Here is a 24,610-nt window from a genome sequence, read left to right on the forward strand (position 1 = left end):
CAGTCCGTCGTCACACTGACTAAATATGTGTTGTGTGCTGATGTTGACAACTATTCTGCAGCTAACGTGGACTCACTTTCAGTTGTGCTGTGGTGTTCTGTATTGGGGGTGTCACATGTTTTAGCTAGTATTACGTCATCCTCCTCTCTGTCTTGTGACTTTTGTTGTGTTTGTATTGTTGTTGTTTTGAATTGTTCTATTTTCAAGGTCTCGTGGGTTATCATGTTGTGTTCAATGGCTAGAAGGTACTGGAAGGTAAGAAGTACATCAGACTGGAGGTATACTGGCTGTGTCCCTGACACGATCTATTAAATCATTCTAAGTGATCGATCAACACCAGCGACCAACAGCTCTCACGGGAAGTTCGCCTCCCTCCGCTGAAACGTCACACCAGACGTTAGTTTCTTTGAAGCACACCAGGGGGCGGCATCGTCCATTGAGCACAGCACTCTAGGCACAGAAGAGAAGAAGAGTTCCGGCGGCTAACCGGTTGCTGCGGCATCAGACGTCGCTTTATTTCCATTTTTTTTTCATTGTGAAGAGGCATCATGTACGAACAAGAGGAAGGTGAGTGCTGGTACCCACACATGTGTGAGCTCACCTTTACCTCGACTGACTGAAATGTGCCTGTGTGTGAAGCGTTAGCACTGATGCTAATATTAGCTTGTAGCCTGACAACAGAACGAGACCACAAACGTGTAAACAACAAACTAGAACACCCGTCTGTGCCTTAGCTGCTGGTAGAGACTAGCCGAGCCATCAGCCGACCCCTAAGAAGCTAACAACAACAACAACTGAGGCTAGACGGTGTGATAGTTTATGCCCCCATGTTCTTGACGGCTCTCGTTTGTTCCATGTTTTGGAAAAGTGCTTAACCCTCGGTCATTCCTCTGAGCTATCGGTTACCCATCATCGACAGATAGAAACCCGTATCATAACGGAAATAAGCCACATTGCTTGCGTTTCTGACTTCTGTAGTTTGGGGAGTGTGGGGGACACAAAATTCGGAAAGTGCGGATAGACGATGTCATTCTTTGAGAACTTGTCCTTACAAACGTTTTGCGATTTAGTATTAGCTCATCTACCACCGTCCCTTCAGCAGGATTTAAAACTTCATGCACATGTTTCATTATCAGCGGGATGGTATTGTAAAGCTGTAGGCATATGAAGTTCTGAGGCCTATGAGCATGAACGCAGAGAGTAACTTTTTGTTTTACTTGAGGACTAAATATTGAGTTTGAATAATCATTTGACTTGTTATTGTTTGTCAGATAATCAATATGAGGAAGACGAAGATGAAATCACTCCAGATCTGTGGCAGGAAGCCTGCTGGATTGTCATCAGGTAACATATCGTCTGCATTTTGGCTAATGCAGCGCAAACGTGTATGATGCTTTTGTGCGATGAACTGGCTTTGTATGGATGTGTCTACTTTGACATGTTTTCTGACGTGCAATTTAAATCAAATTTGCACAAGCATGTGTTTACACACTCGTGTGATTATCCAGTCATGTTTGAAGAGAGGTGGTCATCGCCTGAGCATCATTTCTTCCAAACTCGGTGCGAGTGTTCTGATTAATTTCCATTAATACTTTTTGCGACTCTGCAAAAATAATACTACTCTGCAACCCTATTTGGTGTGATTTTGGGGTTAGAAATGTTTGAGGTTGCCCCGACGCACTACATTGATAACAATCACATTTTTACTCTTTTGTAGTTTGCTCTCTACATTCTGACTTGAAAGCCCTTCTTTTTCTGAACCAAACTCTTGGTGCTTGAGGCTCAATACTGTGAGCTATTGTCACTATTGACTCTCACTGGTGGTCGTCAGGTTCCAACCTCTGATTCTGATATGCTTGTGTCGCAGCTCTTACTTTGACGAGAAAGGCTTAGTGCGGCAGCAGCTAGATTCCTTCGATGAGTTCATTCAGATGTCAGTGCAGCGAATTGTGGAGGATGCGCCCCCCATAGACCTGCAGGCAGAGGCCCAGCACACATCTGGGGAGGTGGAGGAGCCGGTGAGTACCTGGTGGTGATCCACGGGGAAATGACTTGACTGACTCCGAGCTTGTGTTGCAGCCTCGCTATCTGCTGAAGTTCGAGCAGATTTACCTGTCCAAACCCACCCACTGGGAGAAGGATGGAGCACCCTCACCCATGATGCCCAATGAAGCCCGGCTCCGCAACCTCACGTAGGTTCTCATACGCATCTGGTCTCGCTGCCCGTCTCACCGATGTACACCTCTTCTATCCTCCCTGCAGGTACTCGGCTCCCCTTTACGTGGACATCACTAAGACCATCATCAAGGAGGGTGAGGACCAGGTGCAGACTCAACACCAGAAGACCTTCATAGGCAAGATCCCCATCATGCTCCGATCCACCTACTGCCTGCTGAGCGGCCTGACGGACAGAGACCTGTGCGAGCTGAACGAGTGCCCGCTGGACCCTGGAGGATACTTCATCATCAACGGTTCAGAGAAGGTGTGTGTGGGACACGGGAGATCAAGGGGTTATGGATCACTAGTGATTGTCCGTATGGATCCGTTGCACTGCTTCACCGATCTTGCCTGGCTGAACTTACAGGTATACATGACCTAGAACTGTTGGTCTTTGTTGTGTAGGTTCTGATCGCACAGGAGAAGATGGCCACCAACACAGTCTATGTCTTCGCCAAGAAGGATTCCAAGTATGCTTACACTGGAGAGTGCAGGTCTTGTCTGGAGAACTCCTCCCGACCCACCAGCACCATCTGGGTCAGCATGATGGCCAGAGGAGGACAGGTGAGTCTCACTGCTTGTTTTGGTGTGAGTATCCAGATGGTGAAAGCACCTGTGGTCCACTGATCGACTCTGGTCTTTGCTGACCTTCTGTTGTGACTGTTGTCAGGGCGTGAAGAAGAGTGCCATTGGGCAGAGGATCGTATCCACACTGCCATACATCAGACAGGAAGTGCCCATCATCATCGTGTTTCGAGCTCTGGGCTTTGTGTCAGACAGAGACATTCTGGAGCACATCATCTACGACTTTGACGACCCTGAGATGATGGAGATGGTGACTTGTCCCACTGATGATGGACGTGTGTCTGGGATGCTGAGAGGTCGTGCTGACCTGTGCTTGTGTCGCACAGGTGAAGCCGTCACTGGACGAGGCCTTCGTAATCCAGGAGCAGAATGTGGCGCTGAATTTCATTGGGTCCAGAGGAGCCAAACCTGGCGTGACCAAGGAGCGAAGGATCAAGTACGCCAAAGAAGTCCTGCAGAAGGAGATGCTGCCGCACGTCGGAGTCAGTGACTTTTGTGAGACCAAGAAGGCCTACTTCCTGGGGTGAGACCAAGGCTGCTCACACACTGATAGCTCTGCCGGCTGCCAACCACCTGTGTGTGCGTGTGTGTATAGGTACATGGTCCATCGGCTCCTCCTGGCAGCTCTGGGCAGACGAGAACTGGATGACAGGGATCATTACGGCAACAAGAGACTGGACCTGGCCGGGCCTCTGCTGGCCTTCCTCTTTAGAGGGTGGAGCCCCGTTTTTCTGTCTTATCTTATCAAACCGTCACTCATGAACTGACCCATCTGCTATGGCTCCAGGATGTTCAAGAACCTGCTGAAAGAGATCCGTATCTACGCCCAGAAGTTCATTGACAGAGGGAAGGACTTCAACCTGGAGCTGGCCATCAAGACACGGATCATCTCAGATGGCCTCAAGTACTCGCTGGCCACCGGCAACTGGGGTGATGTGAAGAAGGCCCACCAGGCCCGGGCTGGGGTTTCCCAGGTAACCCTTCATACAATGGTTCTTTTCCCTCATCTTCATCATCAATGTTGCTGCATCAGGAACCTGCTCTTGTGTCACAGGTTCAGTACCCATAGTAGCAATGTGTCTCTGAGCAAGATTTTCCCACCATCAGTGATCAGGAAGTTGCAGTGTTGGTCTGGAGTAGGGATGGGCGATTACTTATCGTACACAATTTACCGCTGAAAACAATCCCCCCAATGAGAATCTAACATCTCTCACCGAAATCAATTAACAAAAGCACATGCTGTATTTGCTGCACAATAGTCTTGGATCTTACACACTGATTCCCAGTTTGCATACACAAATAGGACGAGACCTTGGTGGTGCCGTGCTCTGCAGCTTTGTGACGTTTGACAGCCAACGCTGGCATGTGACAGTCGTGCAGAGTCTGGAGGACGTTCTTAGTGTTAAATAGGCGTGAGCCAGTTGTCTTTTCTCTTTTTTTGGCCAATAAGTATTGCTTTTTTAAATCCTTACAGGAATCCACTAAATATCAGTAGTAGAGAACAACACTGTTTTGAAAAAATGTGGCTTTTAAAGAAAAATGAATAACAAACAATAAAAAGACAAATTGTTTAATATAAAATAGGTAACTTTTGTTCCCTTTTCAATGAACAGTGAGCAGATGAAACTCACAATGCAATCTTCAGCCATCACTTGTTAAATATGGGAATGCTGCCTTATAACCTGACAGACCGATACTCTGACCAGGGAAAGAGTGTCTGGGGTCCAGTTGCGCAGATAGCCCAGTGATTTCAGTGTGAATCAAAATAATTCGAGTTTTGCCTTTCAAGGCACTGAGAGCTGTCCCTGACCTGCTGGTCTGTGTGCGCAGGTGTTGAACCGTCTCACCTTCGCCTCCACGCTCTCCCACCTCCGCCGCGTCAACTCACCCATCGGCCGCGACGGGAAACTGGCCAAACCACGACAGTTGCACAACACACTTTGGGGGATGGTGTGTCCGGCCGAGACGCCTGAGGTGAGCAGCGTTGTTTGGGCTCTCTGCTGTGTTCCTGACGTCTTGACACATCTAACCTCCTGTTCCAGGGTCACGCTGTGGGCCTGGTGAAGAACTTGGCGTTGATGGCCTACATCTCTGTGGGCTCACAGCCGTCACCCATTCTGGAGTTTCTGGAGGAGTGGAGCATGGAGAACCTGGAGGAGATCTCACCAGCTGCCATAGCAGAGTCAGTTTCTCCTGTCCCTTCAGTCTACCATCACCTGACCAGCGGGGGGCGCCACAGTCTACGATTTGTCTAAGGTTTGAGTTGTGAATGTTGCAGTGCTACCAAGATCTTCGTGAATGGCTGCTGGGTCGGGATTCACAAAGACCCGGAGCAGCTGATGAACACCCTGAGGAAGCTGCGGCGGCAGATGGACATCATCGTCTCTGAGGTAACGGAGAAAGGTCCACAGCCAGTCACAAGGGTTCTTCTCTCTCATCCTGTCCTCTAGTCATTTACAAGCATGAGTGGCCCTCGCAGCACGCTGAAGCCCTCATGTGACCACGTATGGACTGCTGTGGTTTCAGGTGTCGATGATCCGGGACATCCGTGAGCGTGAGATTCGGATCTACACTGATGCTGGAAGAATATGTCGCCCCCTGCTGATTGTGGAAAAGCAGAAGCTGCTGCTGAAGAGACGACACATCGACCAGCTGAAGGAGCGCGAGTACAACAACTACAGGTGAGGTGGGGGGCACGCAGGTAAGACAGGTGCAGAGTGGGTGGCTCAAGCGTGCGTGTGACCCCAGTTGGCAGGATCTGGTGGCGAGCGGTGTGGTGGAATACATCGACACTCTGGAGGAGGAGACGGTGATGCTCGCCATGACCCCAGACGACCTTCAAGAGAAGGGCGTGGCCTACTGCTCCACCTACACGCACTGTGAAATCCACCCGTCCATGATCCTGGGGGTCTGTGCCTCCATCATCCCGTTCCCTGACCATAACCAGGTGAGTCCCAAGACCAGCTGAGGCCGACAGATGATCACTCCACGTGACCGTATCCGTCCCAGTCCCCCAGGAACACGTACCAGTCTGCCATGGGCAAACAGGCCATGGGGGTCTACATCACCAACTTCCACGTGCGCATGGACACGCTGGCGCATGTGCTCTACTACCCTCAGAAGCCTCTCGTCACCACCCGCTCCATGGAGTACCTGCGCTTCAGAGAACTTCCCGCAGGTCTGGGAGCCCAGTCGCTGCTGCCACTGATCGTCTTCATCATGGTCATTTCCCTCCTCAACACCTCCACCTGTGTTCTCAGGTATCAACTCCATCGTGGCCATTGCATCCTATACCGGCTACAACCAGGAGGACTCGGTCATCATGAACCGGTCTGCTGTGGACCGAGGGTTCTTCAGGTCCGTCCTTGCTTCCCTCCCCATGTTCCTGCAGTCTCTGATTCCTCATCCTCCTCTGCAGGTCTGTGTTTTATCGGTCCTACAAGGAGCAGGAGTCCAAGAAAGGACTGGACCAGGAGGAGATGTTCGAAAAGCCCACGCGAGAGACCTGCCAGGGTGAGAGCTGGTGGCTGTTGCTTGACCATCAGAGAACACGGTGGGACTGTTGGTTTCACCCTGCTCTCGTCGGACAGGAATGAGACATGCCATCTACGAAAAGCTGGACGATGATGGTCTCATTGCCCCTGGGGTTCGAGTCTCGGGTGAGGATGTGATCATTGGGAAGACTGTGACGCTCCCGGAGAATGACGACGAGCTGGACAGCAGCAACCGCCGCTACACCAAGAGGGACTGCAGCACCTTCCTGAGGACAAGCGAGACCGGCATCGTGGACCAGGTGATGGTGACCCTGAACCAGGAGGGTTACAAGTTCTGCAAGATCAGGGTAAGACCTCAGGGCTGTGTTCCAGCTGGCTCTGGTCCAAGCTCAGACCCGCTTGTTTGTCGTGGTCAGGTGCGCTCGGTCCGAATTCCTCAGATCGGAGACAAGTTTGCCAGCCGACACGGTCAGAAGGGAACCTGTGGGATCCAGTACAGACAGGAGGTAAGGTGATGTGACCTGACGGGGACAGAAGTGAGTCGACGACCTGTGTCCCGGGGAACTCGTGCATGAGACTGGTGCCAGGTGGCTCAGCTTTCGTGCCTCATTTTGCAGGACATGCCGTTCACGTGTGAGGGAATCACCCCCGACATCATCATCAACCCTCACGCCATCCCATCCAGAATGACTGTCGGCCATCTTATCGAGTGCTTGCAGGGGAAGGTAACGGCATGTGGTCACGGTAGAGGCTTTTATATTGGAGTCCTGACGGTGATTCCTCCTCAGGTCTCGGCCAACAAAGGTGAGATTGGCGACGCCACGCCCTTCAACGACGCTGTCAACGTGCAGAAAGTGTCCAACCTTCTGTCTGAGTACGGCTACCACCTGAGGGGAAACGAGGTCCGTGCCGTCACTTCCCGTTTCATTCCCAGCGTTGCCCCATCTACAACTGAGCTCTGATTCTGTTCAGGTTCTGTACAACGGCTTCACGGGACGAAAGCTCACGTCTCAGATCTTCATTGGGCCGACTTACTACCAGCGTCTGAAGCACATGGTGGACGATAAGATCCACTCCAGGGCCCGTGGACCGGTCCAGATCTTGAACCGACAGCCAATGGAGGGTCGATCGCGGTGAGTATTCCAGCCGTCTCTCCGGCCCTGGGACCAAAAACCGGACTCACCTGTCTGACTCCTCGCAGTGATGGAGGTCTTCGTTTCGGAGAAATGGAGCGTGACTGTCAGATTGCTCACGGCGCCGCCCAGTTCCTCAGAGAACGTCTTTTCGAGGCATCCGACCCATACCAGGTCCACGTCTGCAACCTGTGTGGCCTGATGGCCATCGCCAACACCCGCACACACACGTACGAGTGCCGCGGCTGCCGCAACAAGACCCAGGTACGTTGTCACAGCCTTTGCCATCATCGCTGCATGTCGCCTCATCGGTCTCAACATGTCTCGTCCAGATCTCGCTGGTTAAGATGCCGTACGCCTGCAAACTCCTGTTCCAGGAGCTGATGTCCATGAGCATCGCCCCCCGGATGATGACGTCATAGAGCACGCGGCCCGTCACGGGCCTCTTAGTTTGTTTACCTTTTGTAACAGTCAATAAATGTTTGTTTTGGATAAGTCGTGTTTTTTAAGTCACTTGGACTTGTGGTGAACCACGAACTGAGATGTCAGTCACCAGTTTAATTCGGGACAAGAGAGAGAGAGAAGGAGTCGGTTACATAAATTGCTGGTGACAAGAGGTGAAGGTTCTGTTTCACACTTCCTCAGCTGATCACAGCTCTGCCTCCTTGGCCACTGCAAGGAAATGACATCAGGAGCCGCAGGGGAGACACACATCTTGGGACCTCTGAGGGCAGTACCTGTCTTAACAGTGACGTCATCGAGGGACTCAACCACGTGGATGGCGCCGACCGCGGTCGCCGCACCCTTGGCGTTGACGGCGTGACACTCATAAGACCCTTCTTCTTCTTTGGTGAGCGGTGAGATCTGGAGCCAAATGGGTGGTGTGATGTCACTTCCTGTCAGAAAAATGGCAACACCACCCTCAAGACTTCAGGACTCACCAGAACCCAGCCGGTCACCTCGTGTTTCTCAGGTCCTCCACGGGTCTGGATGGCCAGGTTGTCTTTGTCGCCGGGCAGAAGCTCCATCCTCCTCCTCCCACTGAGGACCTGCAGGGCAGCATCACTTTCACCATGTTTCGGCTCTCAGGGACACAATCATATGAAGCATCTGATCAGACTCTAGAAGCGGGTCCGACCAGATCAGACATGTTCAGAGAGGGGATGATGAAAACCGAACACTGACGAGCACCAACGTGTTTCCACATTCTCCATCTGCCTGGGTCACGTGTGTGTGTGTGTGTGTGTTTCCAGCAAATGAACAAACAGGACGTTGGAGGCTGCAGGAAGCAGTGGAAGTCAAAAGAGGGGGGGCGAGGGGTGTAACGCTCTGAGGCCATACTTGTCAGATGTGAGTCTGGAAAACATCACACTGTCACATCAAGAGAACTGAGCCCCAGGTACCTTCTTCCAGGTGAGCACGGGTGTGGGCACGCCCACCGCCTCACAGCTCAGGTACACCTGAGCGCCGCTCACGTTGTGCACCTCAGCTGGAGGGGTGACGATGACGGGAGCTGTGGAGAGAGAGGGTGAGACGGGTGAGGCTTTCAGTTCAACCACGGAGATTTGGCCCGCGAAATGTTATGACGTCATTCTACGAGCCAAGGAGACCACTCCAAGGTCTCGGCTCTGACCCCGACACTTGTCCCAGGCCGCCCCTCTGACCCCCCGCCTGTCTCACCTGAGGCGCAGCGTCCTTTGTTCTGCAGGTTGATGGGCTCCTGTCCGCGGCTCTCAGCGGTCGCGCTTGCGGTTCTCAGGGCGCATCCGTTCTTGTAGGTGACCCCGTCCCTCCCGCAGACCTCGTAGTTAGTCTTACACACGCAAACTCCAACTTTGGATTTCTTGTCTCCGTCACTCCTCACACACTCGAGACCCGGTCCACAGCGGCGCGCTGACGCGCGGCGACCCCCACACGCGTCTCCCTCCGCGGCAGCGCAAACGGAGCAGCATCCGCATGCGTCCTGGATCGACCCGGCCGGACATCCCTCAGTCGGGAGCGGGGAGCACGACGCCGGGTCACACGGCCCGCATCCCGGAGCAGCCGCGACGTGGACCGACAGCGCCAGCAGAACCGGGACCAGGATGAGACAGACAGCGAGGAACTTCATGGTCGATCGTTGATCTCAGGTTTGAATCGCTCAAGAATCTGCGACGATACCAGGACACCGGACCCGCCCACCGAGACCGCCCACAGACCGGTGCCCAACCGACCCCAGATCGCGATCGGAGTTTGTTGTTCAGTTTTCTGATCTCCAGACAGACACGTCGAACATAAAATCTTTATTGAGCTGAGACAGGAAGTGGCATCATCGAGGGTCAGGTCTTCCTCTGGAAGAATCTGTGGTGGAGGGCAGCCAGCAGGTCTCGGTAGGGTGTCGGCGAATCCGGCGCTTTGACACCAAGCATCCTGGTGACGGCAGGAGAACGTAGGAGCAGGTTCTGACACAGACCCACCAGGCTGGAGACCCACCAGTACAGAGCCATAGACTGAGGGCAGAGAGTGCATGATAGGAGTGGTCCACACTGGTTCTGGTTCTAGTCTAAACAGGACGAGTCTGGACCCGACGCCAAGACAGATGCAGGAATGTGGACTCTGCATGAAGCAGTCACTAACAAGACATAGAGATTAACACAGCCAATCAGATCGTGCCCGTCCTTCACACTCACCGCTGGAACTGTGGCGGCAACTGGAACCATGAGGACTGAGAATCCTCTGACAGCATTGGTAACTAGCTTTTGGACACGAGAGGCTTCGCGTCTCTGCAGCGAAAAGATCTGAGGAGACAGGGACCTGATCATCATCATCATCCTCCTCCTCATCCTCATCACCATCACTCGATTCACCTCAATGATCAGCAGGTTGGTGAGGCCCAGACAAACCGGGATGATCCAGGTAGAGTCCGGTGTGGTGAGGTCAGGGAACCACAGAGCTCCCCCGACTGCCAGATCAGAGTGCCGCGCTGCAACACACGGTCCATCAGCGAACAGCCTGAGCCACTGGGGCTCAAGCAGACCACAAAGACTCACCAGACTGGTCCAGGCTTAGGTTCCGCAGGGCAAGAGAAAGGCTGATCCACATCGGCAGCTGGACCCAGACCAGCAGACTGGCCTTGAAGGGATGGCAGTTGTCTCTTATGTAGAGCTGAGAGACAATTCGCCGCATGTTCTTCTGGAACTGGATCCTGATGAAGGAAAGCACGTGAGCCTGTGGGTCAGCACACATGGTGACGAGTCTCTCACCGGCACTGCCGCTCCGTCCAGCCCACGTCGCGCGCTCGCATGGTCACCTCATACCGAAGCCTGTCAGCCAACTGGCGGATCTCTTGCTGTAGTCCCTCCACCTGCACCCGGGACAGACATTTAGCACCGTGTCCTTCTGGTATTTCCAACAGCACGTCGGCCTCCTCCACCTTCATGCATCCCCCCTGGGCACGTGTCCTCATCATGACCTGCTCTAGTCATCCTGCTACAACAACACTCTGGTGGCTACTATGGTTATGACTGAGTCTTGCCTCAAGTAAGTGGGTCAAAGTGAGAAGCCTGACATGAATCTGAAGCCTGAGATGTTCCAGACTCCAGCAAACAAGTCATGACTCGACTGTCATGGTTCTGTCAAGTTTCGCTCACTCTCAATCACATACACGTTTGTATCTCCATCCTTGTGGGGACCTCTCATTGCCATAACCCTTTCCCCAGCCTCCCTTAACCAGGACTCTGAACCAAACTGAAACCCAGTTATAAAGACCCAGTTATTTTGAAGTCCATATCCTCGAGCTGAAGGTTGAAGAAGTCAGGACCGGGCATAATGTCCTCCTTCGGTAGCTCATCCAGGTCCTCACAAACATAGCGGTACATGGACTGTGCCGGTGACCGGGTGAGGGTCAGGGCTCGCGACTCACTCTGGAGAGGATGATCAGCTGATACGCAGCCAGCGGTAGCGTGACAACCGTCCGGGCGGTGACGGTGGCAGCGGCGATGCTGAGCCACCAGGGGAGCCCGCTCAGCTGCTGCAGGTGGACCAGGTAGTCCTCAGCCAGGTGCACGGCTGAGGACTGGGACACGCTGCTGTACCAGCCGCCTCCACTGGACTGGAGCCGCACAGGTGAGCAGGTGTGCTGACGAGGCGGGGAGCACAGCACCCGAACAGGAAGGACCTGAAGCCGCAGGACCGGCCGGCAGCGGACAGCCAGCATGGCGGCCTGCTCAGTGTCACGTGATTGATTCAACAAGATCCCGGGATGATTCTACCGACGAAAGTCTCAGGTTCTTCTCATCTTTGACCCCGTCATGTCATCAGTCGCTCTTTCGTCTCCCGGACGGTGTCACTGAGGCTCGCGAATATGACGTCATGGTGTTTACAGACTTTGTCGCGTGTCTGTGACGCGCGGAGCTCTTCGGCGACTCTTGTTGTGGAAGGAGACGGAAGTGGAGCGTCGGCAGACATGGCCGAGTTCGGGCAGCCGGGCCTGCTGGCGGTGCTGCTCCTCTGTACCGCACTCACGCTACGGGACGTTTATGTGGGTCGCTCGAGCCTTCAGCAGCCCGGTGACCCAGCAGACCTGAAGTCGGGTGCGGAGCGCGGCCGGGCGCCCCGGTCCTACGTTGGACCGGTGCTGAGGTTCCAGTACTGGTCAGTGTTAGCCTGTTAGCTTTGCCTTCGAAATGGTTCGCGTTATTAACGTGCAGGTAAAAGCGAGTCACGTGAACTCGGTTGGTGGATGGGAGACACGCATCTTTCATTATATCAGTGACCCGCATCTCTGTGGTGGTTGGTTTCAGAAAGTGATGACATGAAAAAAGGTGACGGACATACGGTGGTTTAGTGGAGATACAAATATAATCTAAAGCGAAGCAGGACGTTGTCACTGTTTGGCAGGTTTACTGTCCGCAGCGTAGTTTGGTTTAAAATTCTTCCCACCTGCCCTCGCATGGCCGAACCACAATTTTAAGAATCAGAACCAGACAAACGTTATTAACCCCCTAATATAAAATGTAAAATACTTTAACAGACAGTGTGCACATGCACATATAAGATGCATCTAAGCGTTGCAGGGATTTGTTTTTTTACATTTTTATTTTAATTTACTGGTCTCTGGGCTCTGATGTATTTGTGACCTGTGTGCAGCATTTCCTGAGGATACAGCAAGGCGTACCAGGAGTACGCTCGGGCCATCAGCCAGCTGTACCCGGACATCCACATCGAGGGGGAAAACTACCCTCCCACCCCCATCAACAGGTATCTGGGGAACCTGGTGTCCTACCTGAAGCTGCTGGCCATCGTGGTGATCGTCACGGGTCAGAACGTGTTCGCCATGCTGGGTCTGCAGACGCCCCGGGCCTGGACCTGGAGCCAGGATAACAAGGTGCCGGGTCACCACGGCGACTGCTGTTGTGTGCTGTTTCACTAACCAGTGTGTCTGACAGATCTTCTCATGTCTGATGGCGTTCTTCCTCTGCAACATGATGGAGACCCACTTCCTGTCCACCGGCGCCTTTGAGGTCACGCTGAACGGTGGGTGAGCATTGTCACCTCGCTTGTGCTGTGACTGATCTTTCTCACGCTTCTTCTGTCAGATGTCCCAGTCTGGTCCAAGCTCCAGTCCGGCTACGTTCCCAACATCCAGGAGATTTTCCAGATCCTGGATCGCCACCTTAAGATGAACCAAGTTGACCCCCAGACTTTCTCTGCTTAGACCCTCATCTGTGCAGGTAACCGTGGAGTCAGAGCCTGAACACACCTGAGTACTGGATTTACCAGAGGGCATGCAGCCTCCCTCATTCTGATGCCAGAAGTGATCAAGTGTACGCTCAGTCACAAGGGGCCTTGTTCACATGCACCAGCGTCGAGACACTCAAGCATTTGATATACGGCTGCAAGTTGTTGTGGAAATGGACAGGGATCTGAAGGGGGGGGGCGACAAAGTCAATATATTTTTGTGTTGAATCACCACCACTCACCGAGCTTGCAACAGTAGTGTGACAATACATTGCTTTTCATTTTTTCCCCGAAAGTCGTTCTGCTATACTTGTCGTGTCTCCCAGACAGCAGACTCATGCGCAGTTTAATGGTTTTCTGGTGGTACAGGGACCTTTATTGTGAAAGTTCACTTCTGGTGTCCGAATGATGATGACAGCTGCATTTCAATGCACCTGAGAAAGACTTTTCAAAACCTGTCTCCTGTTGCCCTGCAGTTCATGCTGCGTTCAAGTGCCACTGCTCTGTGGGACGTTCCTGCGCTGGCATTCATGATGGTTTGGCCCCAAAGCAGAATCTGCTGGGCTGCGCCTGATTCCCTCCCGCCGCGAAGGACCGCACCCACACTGCTCCTGTGTGTACTGACGATGCACCTGTGGGGTCATGTGACCTGCCGGACCGTGGACGGACGCCGACGATCAGATCAAAGACGCGGTGCTGTTGTTAGCTTCATGTTAATGTGCATGGTAGCTTGTGCGTCTTCTGAGTCTGAAATAAAGGTGAAGCAGAGTGCTCCAGTGTGACTGACTGATGAACGAGTGAATCCATGCGACTGTCGACAGGTCTCCTTTCCACTGCGGCAAACAATCCTGGTCACATGGTCTCATGGTTCAGACACCTACTGGACCACATCAGCACTAACCTCCTCGTGGGCGGGGACACATGGCATTATCAGACCGACCTTGTAACGCCCATTTTTCACGGCCCCGGACAGAGAGACTTGAGCAGGACACGGGTCCAGTCAATGTCTTCATCATCACTGAGGTCACTGGTCAGCCAGTCGTTGAGGGCCATTTCCATGTTCGTGCACCAACACATTTATCACAAACAAAACATAAGGAGTTCTCAAACACAAACTATAACAGCAGCAAACAGCAACAATACTGGGAGTAATTTACAGATAAATAATGGATATTCTAAACAGCACAATCCTTCTTCACGCACATCATTCTCAAGACAACTATTGATATTCCCAAGAACTGATCTTTCTGGCGCTTCCTTGAAGCAAAATCCTGAAATGAAAAAACGATGCCCTGCTGCTGACATTGATGACGGCCAAGCCACAACAACGAAACAGCGCACCCTGGTGGTATCAAGATATATTGCAACTTTAATTCAATCGAGTATTTAAAAAACATGTACAATGTAAAATGTACGATTTGAGGTGAACTCGACGTACGTCTTTTATATTTCATTAATCACATAAATGTTTGGAGTAATTTTACATTTTCTGTTGGCTTCCACAGATCAGTGACGGCAAGCAAAAGGGTCCAAACTGAACAAGTTTTGCATTTAATCCATCTCGAGCTTTGGCATAAACTCCCAGAACCCTTCACATTTCCCGCGCCTATTCTGCTTCCGGTGTTTGTCGTGACGTAAGAAGCCTCAACCGTTATAGGTCACGTGAGCGCGGTGCCTCAGACTTTTTCAGCAAGGAACCGAAGGTCCTGCTTCTCTGTCGCTGACAGCGGCCTAGATTCAGCAGCAGTGTTGTTTTAGCTTGCGGCGTTTCTCCTGCGGAAGGTGTCTCGAGCAGCTAGCTCGCTGCTAACACAAGAGTTGGAGTTGTTCTGTGGAGGAAGCGGACACAGACTCCCAAACCCTGGCGGCGGCTTCAGTCAGCTCGGCCATGAGTGTTTAGCGGTGAGCGTCATCCGACGTCTCACTTGTTGCAAGTTCAGCTAGCTAGCGCTCAATGTGCTCGATGCGAAGCCGAGTCTCGTGTCCACTCTCTTCGACAGGTGATGTCTGAGGACCAGGCGGGGCTCAATGTGACGGCCAGTTCAGTAAGTCGAAATTATAGTTCATCGATCGATCCACTTGTGTTGTCATTTCGTCAAGATGACGTCACGTCGTCATAAATCTGGGCGGTTATCTCGTCAGAATCACTATCTGTTTTATTGCCAAGGTCAGCGAGGATCCCACCAACTTCGAAAGTGCTTTGGGACAACGTGCAACAATGAACAAAACATAATATTACATTAAAAATCGATGCGCAGCTCAGACATCCTACGCTGAACAGGCGTTGTTATGGTGGCTCAGCTTACCTCCTGAAGGTTCCAACTGACAGTGATGCTTATTCACGCTTCCACAGGTGGCGTCTGGCTGTTAGAAGCCACTTGTTCATTTGGTGGATTCGGTCAGTGCTGATGGGAGCTGCCACATGGAGGCTGCCTGGGTTACAGGACCTCTGCCCTACACTGAGATGAAGAAGCTCAGCCTTAGTCTTTCTGAACTGGAGCAGCAGTCATGTGCCAGTGGTCTGCACAGATGGCATGGGTAGCCCAACCCTAATGCAGACACTCACTGATCATTAGGGGTCACCCTAGTTGACCTCACAAGTCGATGGTCGATGGCGCAGACGAAGGCTGGACTGGAATTATTGGTGTTACTTTTATTTTTTCCTTATTTTTATGTTTTGATGCTGAATCCGCCTATGACTTCATCTGACTTACTACAAGTATTTTTGTCGTCGGTTTCTGAGTTAGTCCACCTATTGGGTGGGCAGAAGAGACTGAGCACGGTTTCCGAGTTGGTAGGCTCCTCACTGACCACCGGCAGTAAAGCTGATTCCAATCTGGTAGCAACATTATTGTATTGTTTACTTATTCTCCCTTAGTTGGCATGTTCATACACTGCTGATTTAAAGCGCTGAACGTTGGTAAAATGGACATGAATGGTGTCAGCGGAGGTCACAGACACTGAGAGGGATCATGACCTCACTGAGCCTGACTTTATTTCTCAATGAACCAATGGTGTCTTTCATGTATCCAAATAAATTAACATTGTCTTGCTTAGCGTGGTGACGTGATCATGGGACTGGACTTGATCGAAGCGGGTCAAGTCAATAGCCGGATCTCAGATTGACACTTGGGTTCACAGTGTGGTCTTGTTGATAGAGTGACATCACTGTTGTGTTGACAGAGCAAGAGGAGGGGGGCAGGAAGTCCTCTAATCTCCAGACCTCGCGCCAAGACCAGAGCTCCAAACCCCAGGCAGGTGGCGAGCAGAGCGGCTAATGCTAGCAGGAGGTCGAGGGGGAGCAGAGCAGCTCATGCTAGCAGGATGTCCCGCTCTGCTGGAGGATGTGACACAGCTCCGCCCACTGAGACCATTGACGTGGGGGACAACAGGGACGAGGGTGAGTCCTGCTGCTCCTTGTGTTGGTGTTGTATCTGTGTGAATTGTGCCTGTGTCCAGGGGAGGAGGACGTGGTGGACCTCACCTGCGAGGGATCGGACACCTCTGCGGTTGTGGACTTGACGAACAACGACTCAGTGCTGGTGAACACACTCCAACACCCACACCCACGTTACACAAACCTGTACTGACCTCACGCTTTCCTGTGTCCACGCCATGATGGTGACGACCAGCTGGTAGATGAAGGTAACGCACACACGCACACACACACACACACACACGTATGTATGTATCGCTATCCCTGTGGTGACATTGTAAGGTTTCTCCTTGCCAAAAAGCCTTTCCCCAGCCTCTAAACCTAACCATCCAAAACATATGGCTAACTTGAACCAGGACTCTGAACCAAGTTATAATGACCCAGTTATTTTGAAGTTTTCATCCTCAAATTGAGGTTTGGACCTGTGGGGACCGGCAAAAGGGCCCCATGAAGACATAAGGTCCTCACGAGGATAGTTTTTTGTCAGGAATTGGTCCTCACAAGGCATTATGAACAAGCCTAAGGACTGTCAATGACATACATTAACCCTTTCCCCAGCCTCTCCCCCTAAACCTAACCATCCAAAACACATGGCTAACCTTAACCTTTACTCTTAACCAAACTAAAACCCAGTTATAATAACATCGGTACTGTGTAGTTTTAACCCTCAAAATGAGAGTTGACTTAGGACCTGCCAAAATGTCCTCACTTTGCAAAAATGTCCTCACTCTGTTGATTAAAAACACATACAGATTCTCACAAAGACAGAAGTACAAGAACACACACACATCTCTATCCTTGCGAGGACTTCTCATTGCCATCACCGTTTCCCCATACCCATCCAAAACACATGGCTCACATGGACTCTGAACCAAACTGAAACCCTGTTATTAGTCTTCACTCTTAAATTGAGTCTTAACCTTGTAAGGAGGTGTTTTGTCAAGAATTGCTCCCCACAAGGACAGGACCAAGTGAACACACACACGCACGCACGCACGCACGCGCATGCGGTACGGCCCATTGTTCTTGTCACGGTTCTGGTACTCGTGTAAAATCTCCCAGAAAAGTCTCCTTTATGAGTTGTGACTTGGTTGTGAATGTTTGCACGTCCAGCCGCCTCAAGCACAACTTATCGCATGTTGTTGACCTTGATTTGGATGAGATGAGGTTTGAAGTGAGGCATCACGGTGCAGTCTTGGGCATCGCAGGCCAGACTAGGAACCCTGCATTCTTCTGCCCTGACGCTCTGTGGTGGAGTTAAAGGCACATCATGTTTTACAAAGTAGTTTTTTAACCAGATTGTTCGCTCCAATGAGTGTGTGGCAGAACAACGTGGCCTCAGCTCTATGCTATCTATCTATAGTGTATAGAATATGACTCACCCAGGCAGACCGTCCACACGCAATCATTCACAAACTGTCGTCACATCGCGCACTGCTGCCTACCATGCACCACTTACGCTCACTCAGAGCTCAGACTGACTCCACTGGTGTCCAGGCCGGCGACAGAGCTCTGCGGTCAGCTACGTCCTCAGCAGCGACGATGAAGAGGCTGCGGCCCCGGCAGGTGCTGGCAGCAGGTAAACGGTGTCCGGACCTGACTGAGTCTCTCCTGTGGGGTTGTTGTGCTCTTCAGCCTGTGTGTGTCCTCAGGTGGACTCCAGGAATGGTCAGCTGTCCGGTCTGCATGGACTCGTACTCTGAGGTGAGGCTCACGACTGGTTAAGGCAGCAGGAATCCCTGACCCCAGATTGGCTACTGGTCTTGACAGATGGTGGGCAGTGGGCGGCTGGTGGTCTCCACCAAGTGTGGACACGTCTTCTGCAGCCATTGTCTAAAGGAGTCTCTGAAGGTGTCGCACACCTGCCCCACGTGCCGTAAGAAGCTGACGCCGCAGCAGTATCACCCGCTCTACATCTGACCACCACACTTTTGTCACTTGCTGTTTGTACATCTGTAAAATAAAGTTTTTTTTCTGTTGCTCTGACCTCACATTCTAGACCTGTCACTGCTGCTTCCAGCACTTTCTGGGCCTTCCTGGGTCATGTGATGGTGAGTCATAGGGCTCACATGACTCAAACTCTGGCACCTGGAATGTCTCTGAACTGGTAAGCAGCACAGGGCAACCGTCTGGTTCAGAAGCATTTTTATTCAAGTCCTCAAGACTTTCCCCTCTGGTGACCTCCTGACCTTCGGTCACAGCCAGTGGTCACGACGTGTCTGACCAAACAAACGATCCCCTGTGGTGACAACTGGTCCGTTCAGTCAGTCCGGTCTGGACGGTTCTCTGCTCCAGTTCTGAAGATGCTGTAAGCGTGACTTGGCGATTCTCAAGTCAGGTGACTGGAAGGGAAAACCCCTTGCTTTGTCATCGGTCGTCATGTGACTGGCTCTGGAGGCGTGGCTTCAGCGACCGTCCAACCAGAGAGGAACTTTCTTGTTGACTTCACATAGCAACGATGACGTCAACCACGGAAGTAAACAACGCGGAGACAAGTATTTAACTGCGTCACAAAGTTTGAGGAGTTCAGAAGCGGAGAGTTGAGAAGCGCCATGTCGGTTACCGTGAAAGCTTATCTGCTGGGGAAGGACGAGGCGGTGAAGGAGATCCGCAGGTTCACGGTGGACCAGGATCTCACTTGCAACTTCGACTACCTGAAGCAGAAAACTCTGGCAGTCTTCGGGAACCTGAAGGAGCCCACGAACCTGTACTACCGAGGTGAGACCACCGACGTCGGACCCGGCTCTGAGGAACCGTCCTTTGATTTTGTTGGTGCCGTGTTCCAGATGAGGACGGGGATTTGGTGGCGTTTTCCTCCGACGACGAGCTGATGCTGGGTGTGTCGTGCATGAAGGGCGACACCTTCCGTCTCTACGTCAAAGGTACAGCTCTGACTTTCCTAACTTTTTTTATTCGCCGCGTAAACTGTCAAGCACCTTAATTTCTGTGGTAACACTCGCGTTTTATGGGGAAATAATCCCAGAATGTCCCGTCCCACAGAGTCGCTTTTCAGTGGCATTATCCGTGTATGAAACTGTATTTTCTGTGTGGCGAACACGCAACACCTGGAGGGCGCCACTTTGGGACCCTTCCAAGCGCAGTGTTGCTCACTGCTGCCCCCGCTGGTCAATTCTGCTTTGACCTGGATTAAGGTCTAACGTCCGAGGAGTTCATTGACTCCGTTTCCTGTCCTCCTCCCAGCCTGTCTACGTCATCAACACATCCACCATCTTCCCACATTCGACTAACTTTTAACTACTGCTTGCCATCTGCTGACATATCGTTCTGTGGCCCCACAGAGAGGAAGGAGCACCGCCGGGACTTCCCTCTTCATGCACTCCCTCCTTTCGGCCCCCCGCCTGCTCCTGGGGCTCCTCACGGCCCACACCATAACCTGTTCCCACCCCACGCAGTCCACCCCAATGTGACCTGTGATGGCTGTGAGGGACCCGTGATCGGAACTCGCTTCAAGTGCACCGTGTGTCCCGACTACGACCTCTGCTCTTCGTGCCAGGCCCGTGGGACCCACACAGAGCATGCCCTGCTGCCCATCTGGCACCCCCTGCAAGTGAGAACCACCAAGGCGCCCACTCCCCATCTCTCCTCCTCCAGTGACTGGAGAATCTCTCGCTCTCCTCCTCAGCACTGGTTTCCTCGTGGTAAGTGGATGAAGAGGATGAGACAATGCTGGGGTCAGAACCAGAACCAGAACCAAAACCAGGAGATGCCCAAAGGCCCCAGCTGCAGCGCCCCTGCTGGTCAGTCTCTGTGGATGGCCGTGTTTGTGTGTGGTTGACTGACCTCAGACATTTGCAGGTGAGGGGTCAGGTGCCGACTTCCTGAAGTCCATCGGCGAGGGCGTGGCCGCCATGTTGAGCCCGCTGGGTGAGTGGTTTCCCGGGTCCACTGTGGTGACGTAGACCAACTGGAAATGAGACGAGTGTTCTGTGTTCAGGTATCGATGTGGATGTTGATGTGGAGCATCAGGGCCAGAGGTCCAAGGTCAATCTGCCTACACCCCACAAGGAAGCTGAAGCTGCATGCAGTTCAGAGGGCGGAGCTAAAGGAGAGGACAGCGGCACTGTGAAAGAGACTGTGACAGAGAAGGTGAGCAGTCGATGCTGATGATGGTCTTCACGGCAACCTGCTGGACTTGAATCACGTTGGTATTTCTCAGGTGTCCCGTGATTCAGATGAAGACTGGACCCACCTGAACCCCAGAGAAGTGGACCCGTCCACCGGAGAGCTGCAGTCTCTGACACCTGGGGGTCAGAGCAAGGACCTTCCAACTGCGCCGCCAGAGACGTCCACTGGACTCATGGAGGCAGCCCTGTACCCCCACCTGCCGCCAGGTGAGAGCCAGACCTGTCGCCTCCTGACATCACTGTGACATCATCTGGGACTGACACGGCAGTCAGGGAATTGAGGCCCTGCTGACCTCTACTGACCTTTGTCCCTGCAGAGGCGGAGCCGCGCCTGGTGGAGGCGCTCTCGCACATGCTGTCGATGGGCTTCAGTGATGAGGGCGGGTGGCTGACTCGCCTTCTCCAGACCAAGAACGGCGACATCGGCGCAGCACTCGATGCCATCCAGTATGGCAAAGTGCCACACCCACCGCAGCCTTGAAGACTTCAAACCTTCAATGTGGAAGATAGTCTGGTTCCTATACTGAGCAGTCTGTCGTGTTGCCTGTCGACGACCAATAAACGTATCAACAAGCCCATGTGTGTTCATTTCCCATCATCATGAGACCTGGGTTTTGGGCCACACACACACACACACACACACACACACACATATAGTCGTGTGTCAGTCTCTGATCCAGGACCAGAGGTTAGAGAAGCTCCGTGATGGACACACTTCCTCCTGTCTCAGTAACAAACAGAACCACAGCAAAGAAGTGGCTCCAGGAGCTGTGTTCATACAGTGTGGTGTGGTGACTTTGTGATCCTCGACATCAAGGAGTTTTGTTCAAGAGAAGCAGCATCAGTTTTCAGTCGAGAACAACATGAAACTATCAGAGCCGGATGATGATCACATGATCAGTGATCAGTCCACATCAGCATCTAACTATTCTTAGCATGAGGAAGCAACTGTCTATTTGGAAGAAGAAACCTCAGAGACCTGCAGAACTTGCTTCCTCAGTGGGTGAATGGACTGAAGGCCTGAAGTAAAAATAAATGCAATACTCCATCGTCGGTTCCTTCCCAGCCTGTACGCTCACCTCCATGGAGGTCCAGCACCCGAGGCTCCTCACTGGAGAACACAGAAGTGACCAGGGAGAACGATGGAGAATTCAGAACAACCTTTATTTCAGATGAGGACGGTGACCTTGTGACCTTCACTACCCAGACTGAGTCGAACATGGCCATGAAACTCTTGAAGGATTCCACCTTCATGGTAGGTCTGGAGATTGTTGTGTCGAGCGACCCAGTCACACTTTGACCTGACACGCCTCCCTCCTTCCAGCCATATGACATCACATGCCTGAGGGCCTCCCTCTGTCACTAATGCTTGCCATCATGTAATTAAGAAAAATCCACTGGTTGAAATATGGGTCAAAGGTCAAGGCTAAAGTCATCGCCGGTGTCAAACATGGAGGACAGCGGAAGGAGGGATCGTGTCTGTCCACCAGGTGGCTGCTTTTCCCCTCCACGGTCTGGAGAGTGGGAGTGGCTGGTCCTCTTCCTGTCAGATCACAGGTCTGTGGTCAGTTTCAACACCGAGCCTGGACATATCAACACACCTGTTGGCGCCACTCTCGACTGCTGCGTCCTCCGCCTGTTGCACAGGTGAGTCCAGGTACCTGCTCCAGTGGCTCACCTGACATGACAGAGAGACACGCTGGCAGCATGAGACCGCAGCCAATCAGAGTCCATCTGTGCAACTCACCTGTGCGTCAGCGTGTTTGACCTGCTCATGTTCGTCCTCCTCCATGCTCCTGTGGAGCCAAAGATGACCGGTCACCGTCTGGCAGCCACTTCCCGCTGACCACTCACAAACTACAAGCTGCATGAAGGCCCACGTTACCATGGTGACGGGGCGGGATGCTCCAGCGCAGCACCTCTCTCTGCGTTTAGCTTCTGAACATGATGTCGGCAGTCGGCCCCCGAGCCACGTCCAAACTCCTGTCGATGATCACACACCTGGCTGCATCAAGGTTCTCACTGAGGGGTCATTGAGCGCCATGGTTTCATCTCTTCCCAGTCAGCGGCTCTGCAAGCTAACTACAAACTAAGAAATGGATTTCCTGTACATTGGTGCATTCTTGCTTTTAGCAAATAAAGCATTGTTGGGTCAAATCACCGCAGCCTGGTGCTCTTTTCTAAGCTTATTTCCGTCATGCTGTTCCAGAATCATAAATGCTCGCATCTTCTGCCTCAAATTTTTCGTAACACCTACGCTACAAAACCGTATTTTTTATTAAGGCCGTGAACTCCTGGTGGGCCTGCCTTTGTTTTGGTAACATGACCGTGGGCGGAAGTTGGCATTTACTGAGCTCGAGTGTGGGAGTTTTACCTTCAGCAGCGACTGCTTCTCTCCACACATCCTGCAGCTCCACCTCGGCACCTTCTTCACCTGCCACGCAAACACATATCGTGGTTGTTCGAATCCCTTTTTGACAAGTCGCCGGCTTGCGACCAGAACAACAGGTTCTCAAACAAACACATTCCTCCGCAGTTGAAAACCTTCTTCCCCTGGGTGCTAGCCGCAGCCCGCCTTTAGCATGCTGCTACGCCCGTGTTAGCCTGCTCTTTACCTGCTGTACCTGGAATGTTTGGCACCGGAAACACCTCACGACGTGGAAAACCTGGGACATAGTCGGTGCACTGTCAGATTCATTTACCCGCCAGGAAAAAAAAGGGCATGTGTAGCGCATGCGCAGTGGCCAATCTAGTTTCTTGTTTTTATGCCAGTCCTATGGGGAAAGGGGGCAAATCTCGATTTATAAAATCCGTTTTGTTGCACAGACAGAACTTTCAAAAACAACTTCATGTATATATGTACAAAGGTCTTCCAGTGCCCGGAGCGCTTAGTGACATCTAGTGGTGTTTGGCAAACTACTTAAATGAGCCCGAGCCACTCCTGACGGCAGAAGACAAAGACGAGTTCCCCATCACAAGATCAAATTCATGCTGGTTTTCATCATAATCTGTATTAATATTACTTCACTTACATATTAATGTTACTTGCTTACACAAAATAGTCCATCACGTGAAGACAGGTTATGCATGAACATTCGTGTTCCATTAGTATAAATATATAACGGCTTCTGTACAAACTCTGAAAAAACGTCTTATGGTTTAACATCACTTCCTGTTCATCACGGCTGCCATGGTCGCTCCCACCCGAAATGACTTGACTCCAATCTCCAAACACTGATCTCATCTGAGGGGGTTTCTTGACCTGAGAGGGACAAAGCTCTCTACTCTGACTGTCTGACCTGGTTAAGGATCACCATAATGCCGCCGGTCCACTTCAGCTCCTGCTTTGAGGTGAGCACAGATGTTCTCAACATGAGCCACTGAGACCAGCATGTCCACACTCCACTGAGAGTCCCTCTATCAGGCTGTTAGGTTCTCATGCCAGAGAGGACATAAACTGAAGAGAGAGAAAACGAATGAGAGACATGAGGATGCACATCAGTCAGACTCCTTCGTGCACAAGTCTTAGGTGGAGTTCAGACTCATGGCCTGGGATGAGCGGAAAGCAGAGACAGAGCTCAGTGTGACTCTGTTGCCTTGCTGGTCTGAAGCAGTAGCTCAGCTTCAAAGAAAGAACCTGATCTGGAAATATGAGTCTGGCTGTGAACACACCACTGCTCTGGCAGCCTGACTCCTCCTCAACTGACATCTGGCACCTGCAGGTCCTTTGACAAACCACCATGAGATGCTCCTGAAAACATCTTCAGTCCGTTAGCTGGGAATGGATGGATGAGTTGTCACATCCTGGTTTTGCTAACAGTCCGTCTTAGAGGCCGAGGGCCAATGGAGAAGTTGCTGAGGAGGAACGCCAACCCACGTGCT

At 52.1% G+C, this 24,610-nt stretch overlaps 7 protein-coding genes across 8 annotated transcripts; 4 read left to right on the top strand and 3 right to left on the bottom strand.

Annotated features, from left to right (window-relative positions):
* Nucleotides 1-422: 422 nt before the first annotated feature.
* polr2b (RNA polymerase II subunit B) lies at nt 423-7,916 on the top strand. The gene is made up of 25 exons (XM_053878293.1): nt 423-567; nt 1,272-1,344; nt 1,868-2,018; nt 2,080-2,192; nt 2,263-2,482; nt 2,623-2,781; nt 2,888-3,052; nt 3,129-3,325; nt 3,398-3,517; nt 3,590-3,776; nt 4,633-4,776; nt 4,845-4,984; nt 5,081-5,192; nt 5,329-5,483; nt 5,551-5,749; nt 5,812-5,980; nt 6,063-6,159; nt 6,221-6,315; nt 6,393-6,643; nt 6,713-6,802; nt 6,914-7,021; nt 7,085-7,198; nt 7,269-7,429; nt 7,498-7,693; nt 7,762-7,916. Exons 1-25 carry the CDS (start codon nt 549-551, stop codon nt 7,849-7,851), a joined length of 3,525 nt encoding a protein of 1,174 aa, XP_053734268.1. The 5' UTR covers nt 423-548; the 3' UTR covers nt 7,852-7,916.
* A 51-nt stretch (nt 7,917-7,967) lies between these two features.
* On the bottom strand, nt 7,968-9,577 carry igfbp7 (insulin-like growth factor binding protein 7). The gene is made up of 5 exons (XM_053878296.1): nt 9,110-9,577; nt 8,833-8,942; nt 8,371-8,478; nt 8,167-8,293; nt 7,968-8,101 (listed from the first exon to the last, which is right to left on the bottom strand). Exons 1-5 carry the CDS (start codon nt 9,537-9,539, stop codon nt 8,079-8,081), a joined length of 798 nt encoding a protein of 265 aa, XP_053734271.1. The 5' UTR covers nt 9,540-9,577; the 3' UTR covers nt 7,968-8,078.
* A 126-nt stretch (nt 9,578-9,703) lies between these two features.
* LOC128766847 (cytochrome c oxidase assembly protein COX18, mitochondrial) lies at nt 9,704-11,867 on the bottom strand. The gene is made up of 6 exons (XM_053878295.1): nt 11,331-11,867; nt 10,672-10,772; nt 10,459-10,613; nt 10,276-10,391; nt 10,099-10,206; nt 9,704-9,918 (listed from the first exon to the last, which is right to left on the bottom strand). The coding sequence occupies exons 1-6, from the start codon at nt 11,622-11,624 to the stop codon at nt 9,748-9,750; spliced, it is 945 nt and encodes a 314-aa protein (XP_053734270.1). The 5' UTR covers nt 11,625-11,867; the 3' UTR covers nt 9,704-9,747.
* On the top strand, nt 11,839-13,935 carry selenot2 (selenoprotein T, 2). The gene is made up of 5 exons (XM_053878297.1): nt 11,839-12,061; nt 12,557-12,794; nt 12,856-12,943; nt 13,006-13,140; nt 13,624-13,935. The coding sequence occupies exons 1-4, from the start codon at nt 11,874-11,876 to the stop codon at nt 13,122-13,124; spliced, it is 633 nt and encodes a 210-aa protein (XP_053734272.1). The 5' UTR covers nt 11,839-11,873; the 3' UTR covers nt 13,125-13,140; nt 13,624-13,935.
* A 740-nt stretch (nt 13,936-14,675) lies between these two features.
* rnf4 (ring finger protein 4) lies at nt 14,676-18,562 on the top strand. Its single transcript, XM_053878760.1, has 7 exons — nt 14,676-15,192; nt 16,331-16,547; nt 16,607-16,689; nt 16,780-16,797; nt 18,068-18,162; nt 18,236-18,287; nt 18,354-18,562. The coding sequence occupies exons 1-7, from the start codon at nt 15,151-15,153 to the stop codon at nt 18,501-18,503; spliced, it is 657 nt and encodes a 218-aa protein (XP_053734735.1). The 5' UTR covers nt 14,676-15,150; the 3' UTR covers nt 18,504-18,562.
* A 481-nt stretch (nt 18,563-19,043) lies between these two features.
* Nucleotides 19,044-21,302, top strand: sqstm1 (sequestosome 1). The gene is made up of 8 exons (XM_053878294.1): nt 19,044-19,301; nt 19,370-19,465; nt 19,883-20,151; nt 20,227-20,341; nt 20,400-20,468; nt 20,539-20,690; nt 20,761-20,935; nt 21,046-21,302. The coding sequence occupies exons 1-8, from the start codon at nt 19,136-19,138 to the stop codon at nt 21,207-21,209; spliced, it is 1,206 nt and encodes a 401-aa protein (XP_053734269.1). The 5' UTR covers nt 19,044-19,135; the 3' UTR covers nt 21,210-21,302.
* A 577-nt stretch (nt 21,303-21,879) lies between these two features.
* Nucleotides 21,880-24,509, bottom strand: mrnip (MRN complex interacting protein). Of its 2 annotated transcripts, none has more exons than XM_053878299.1 (6): nt 23,353-24,509; nt 23,103-23,162; nt 22,614-22,711; nt 22,476-22,524; nt 22,330-22,406; nt 21,880-22,271 (listed from the first exon to the last, which is right to left on the bottom strand). In XM_053878299.1, exons 1-6 carry the CDS (start codon nt 23,461-23,463, stop codon nt 22,142-22,144), a joined length of 525 nt encoding a protein of 174 aa, XP_053734274.1. In that variant the 5' UTR covers nt 23,464-24,509; the 3' UTR covers nt 21,880-22,141. The 2 variants fall into 2 exon arrangements, with proteins under 2 accessions (XP_053734274.1, XP_053734273.1); XM_053878298.1 differs by having other exon boundaries at nt 23,344-24,509.
* Between the last annotated feature and the right edge of the window lie 101 nt (nt 24,510-24,610).

This window comes from Synchiropus splendidus, chromosome 11, assembly GCF_027744825.2.
Source record: "Synchiropus splendidus isolate RoL2022-P1 chromosome 11, RoL_Sspl_1.0, whole genome shotgun sequence".
In the NCBI taxonomy this organism is placed as follows: Eukaryota; Metazoa; Chordata; class Actinopteri; order Syngnathiformes; family Callionymidae; genus Synchiropus; species Synchiropus splendidus.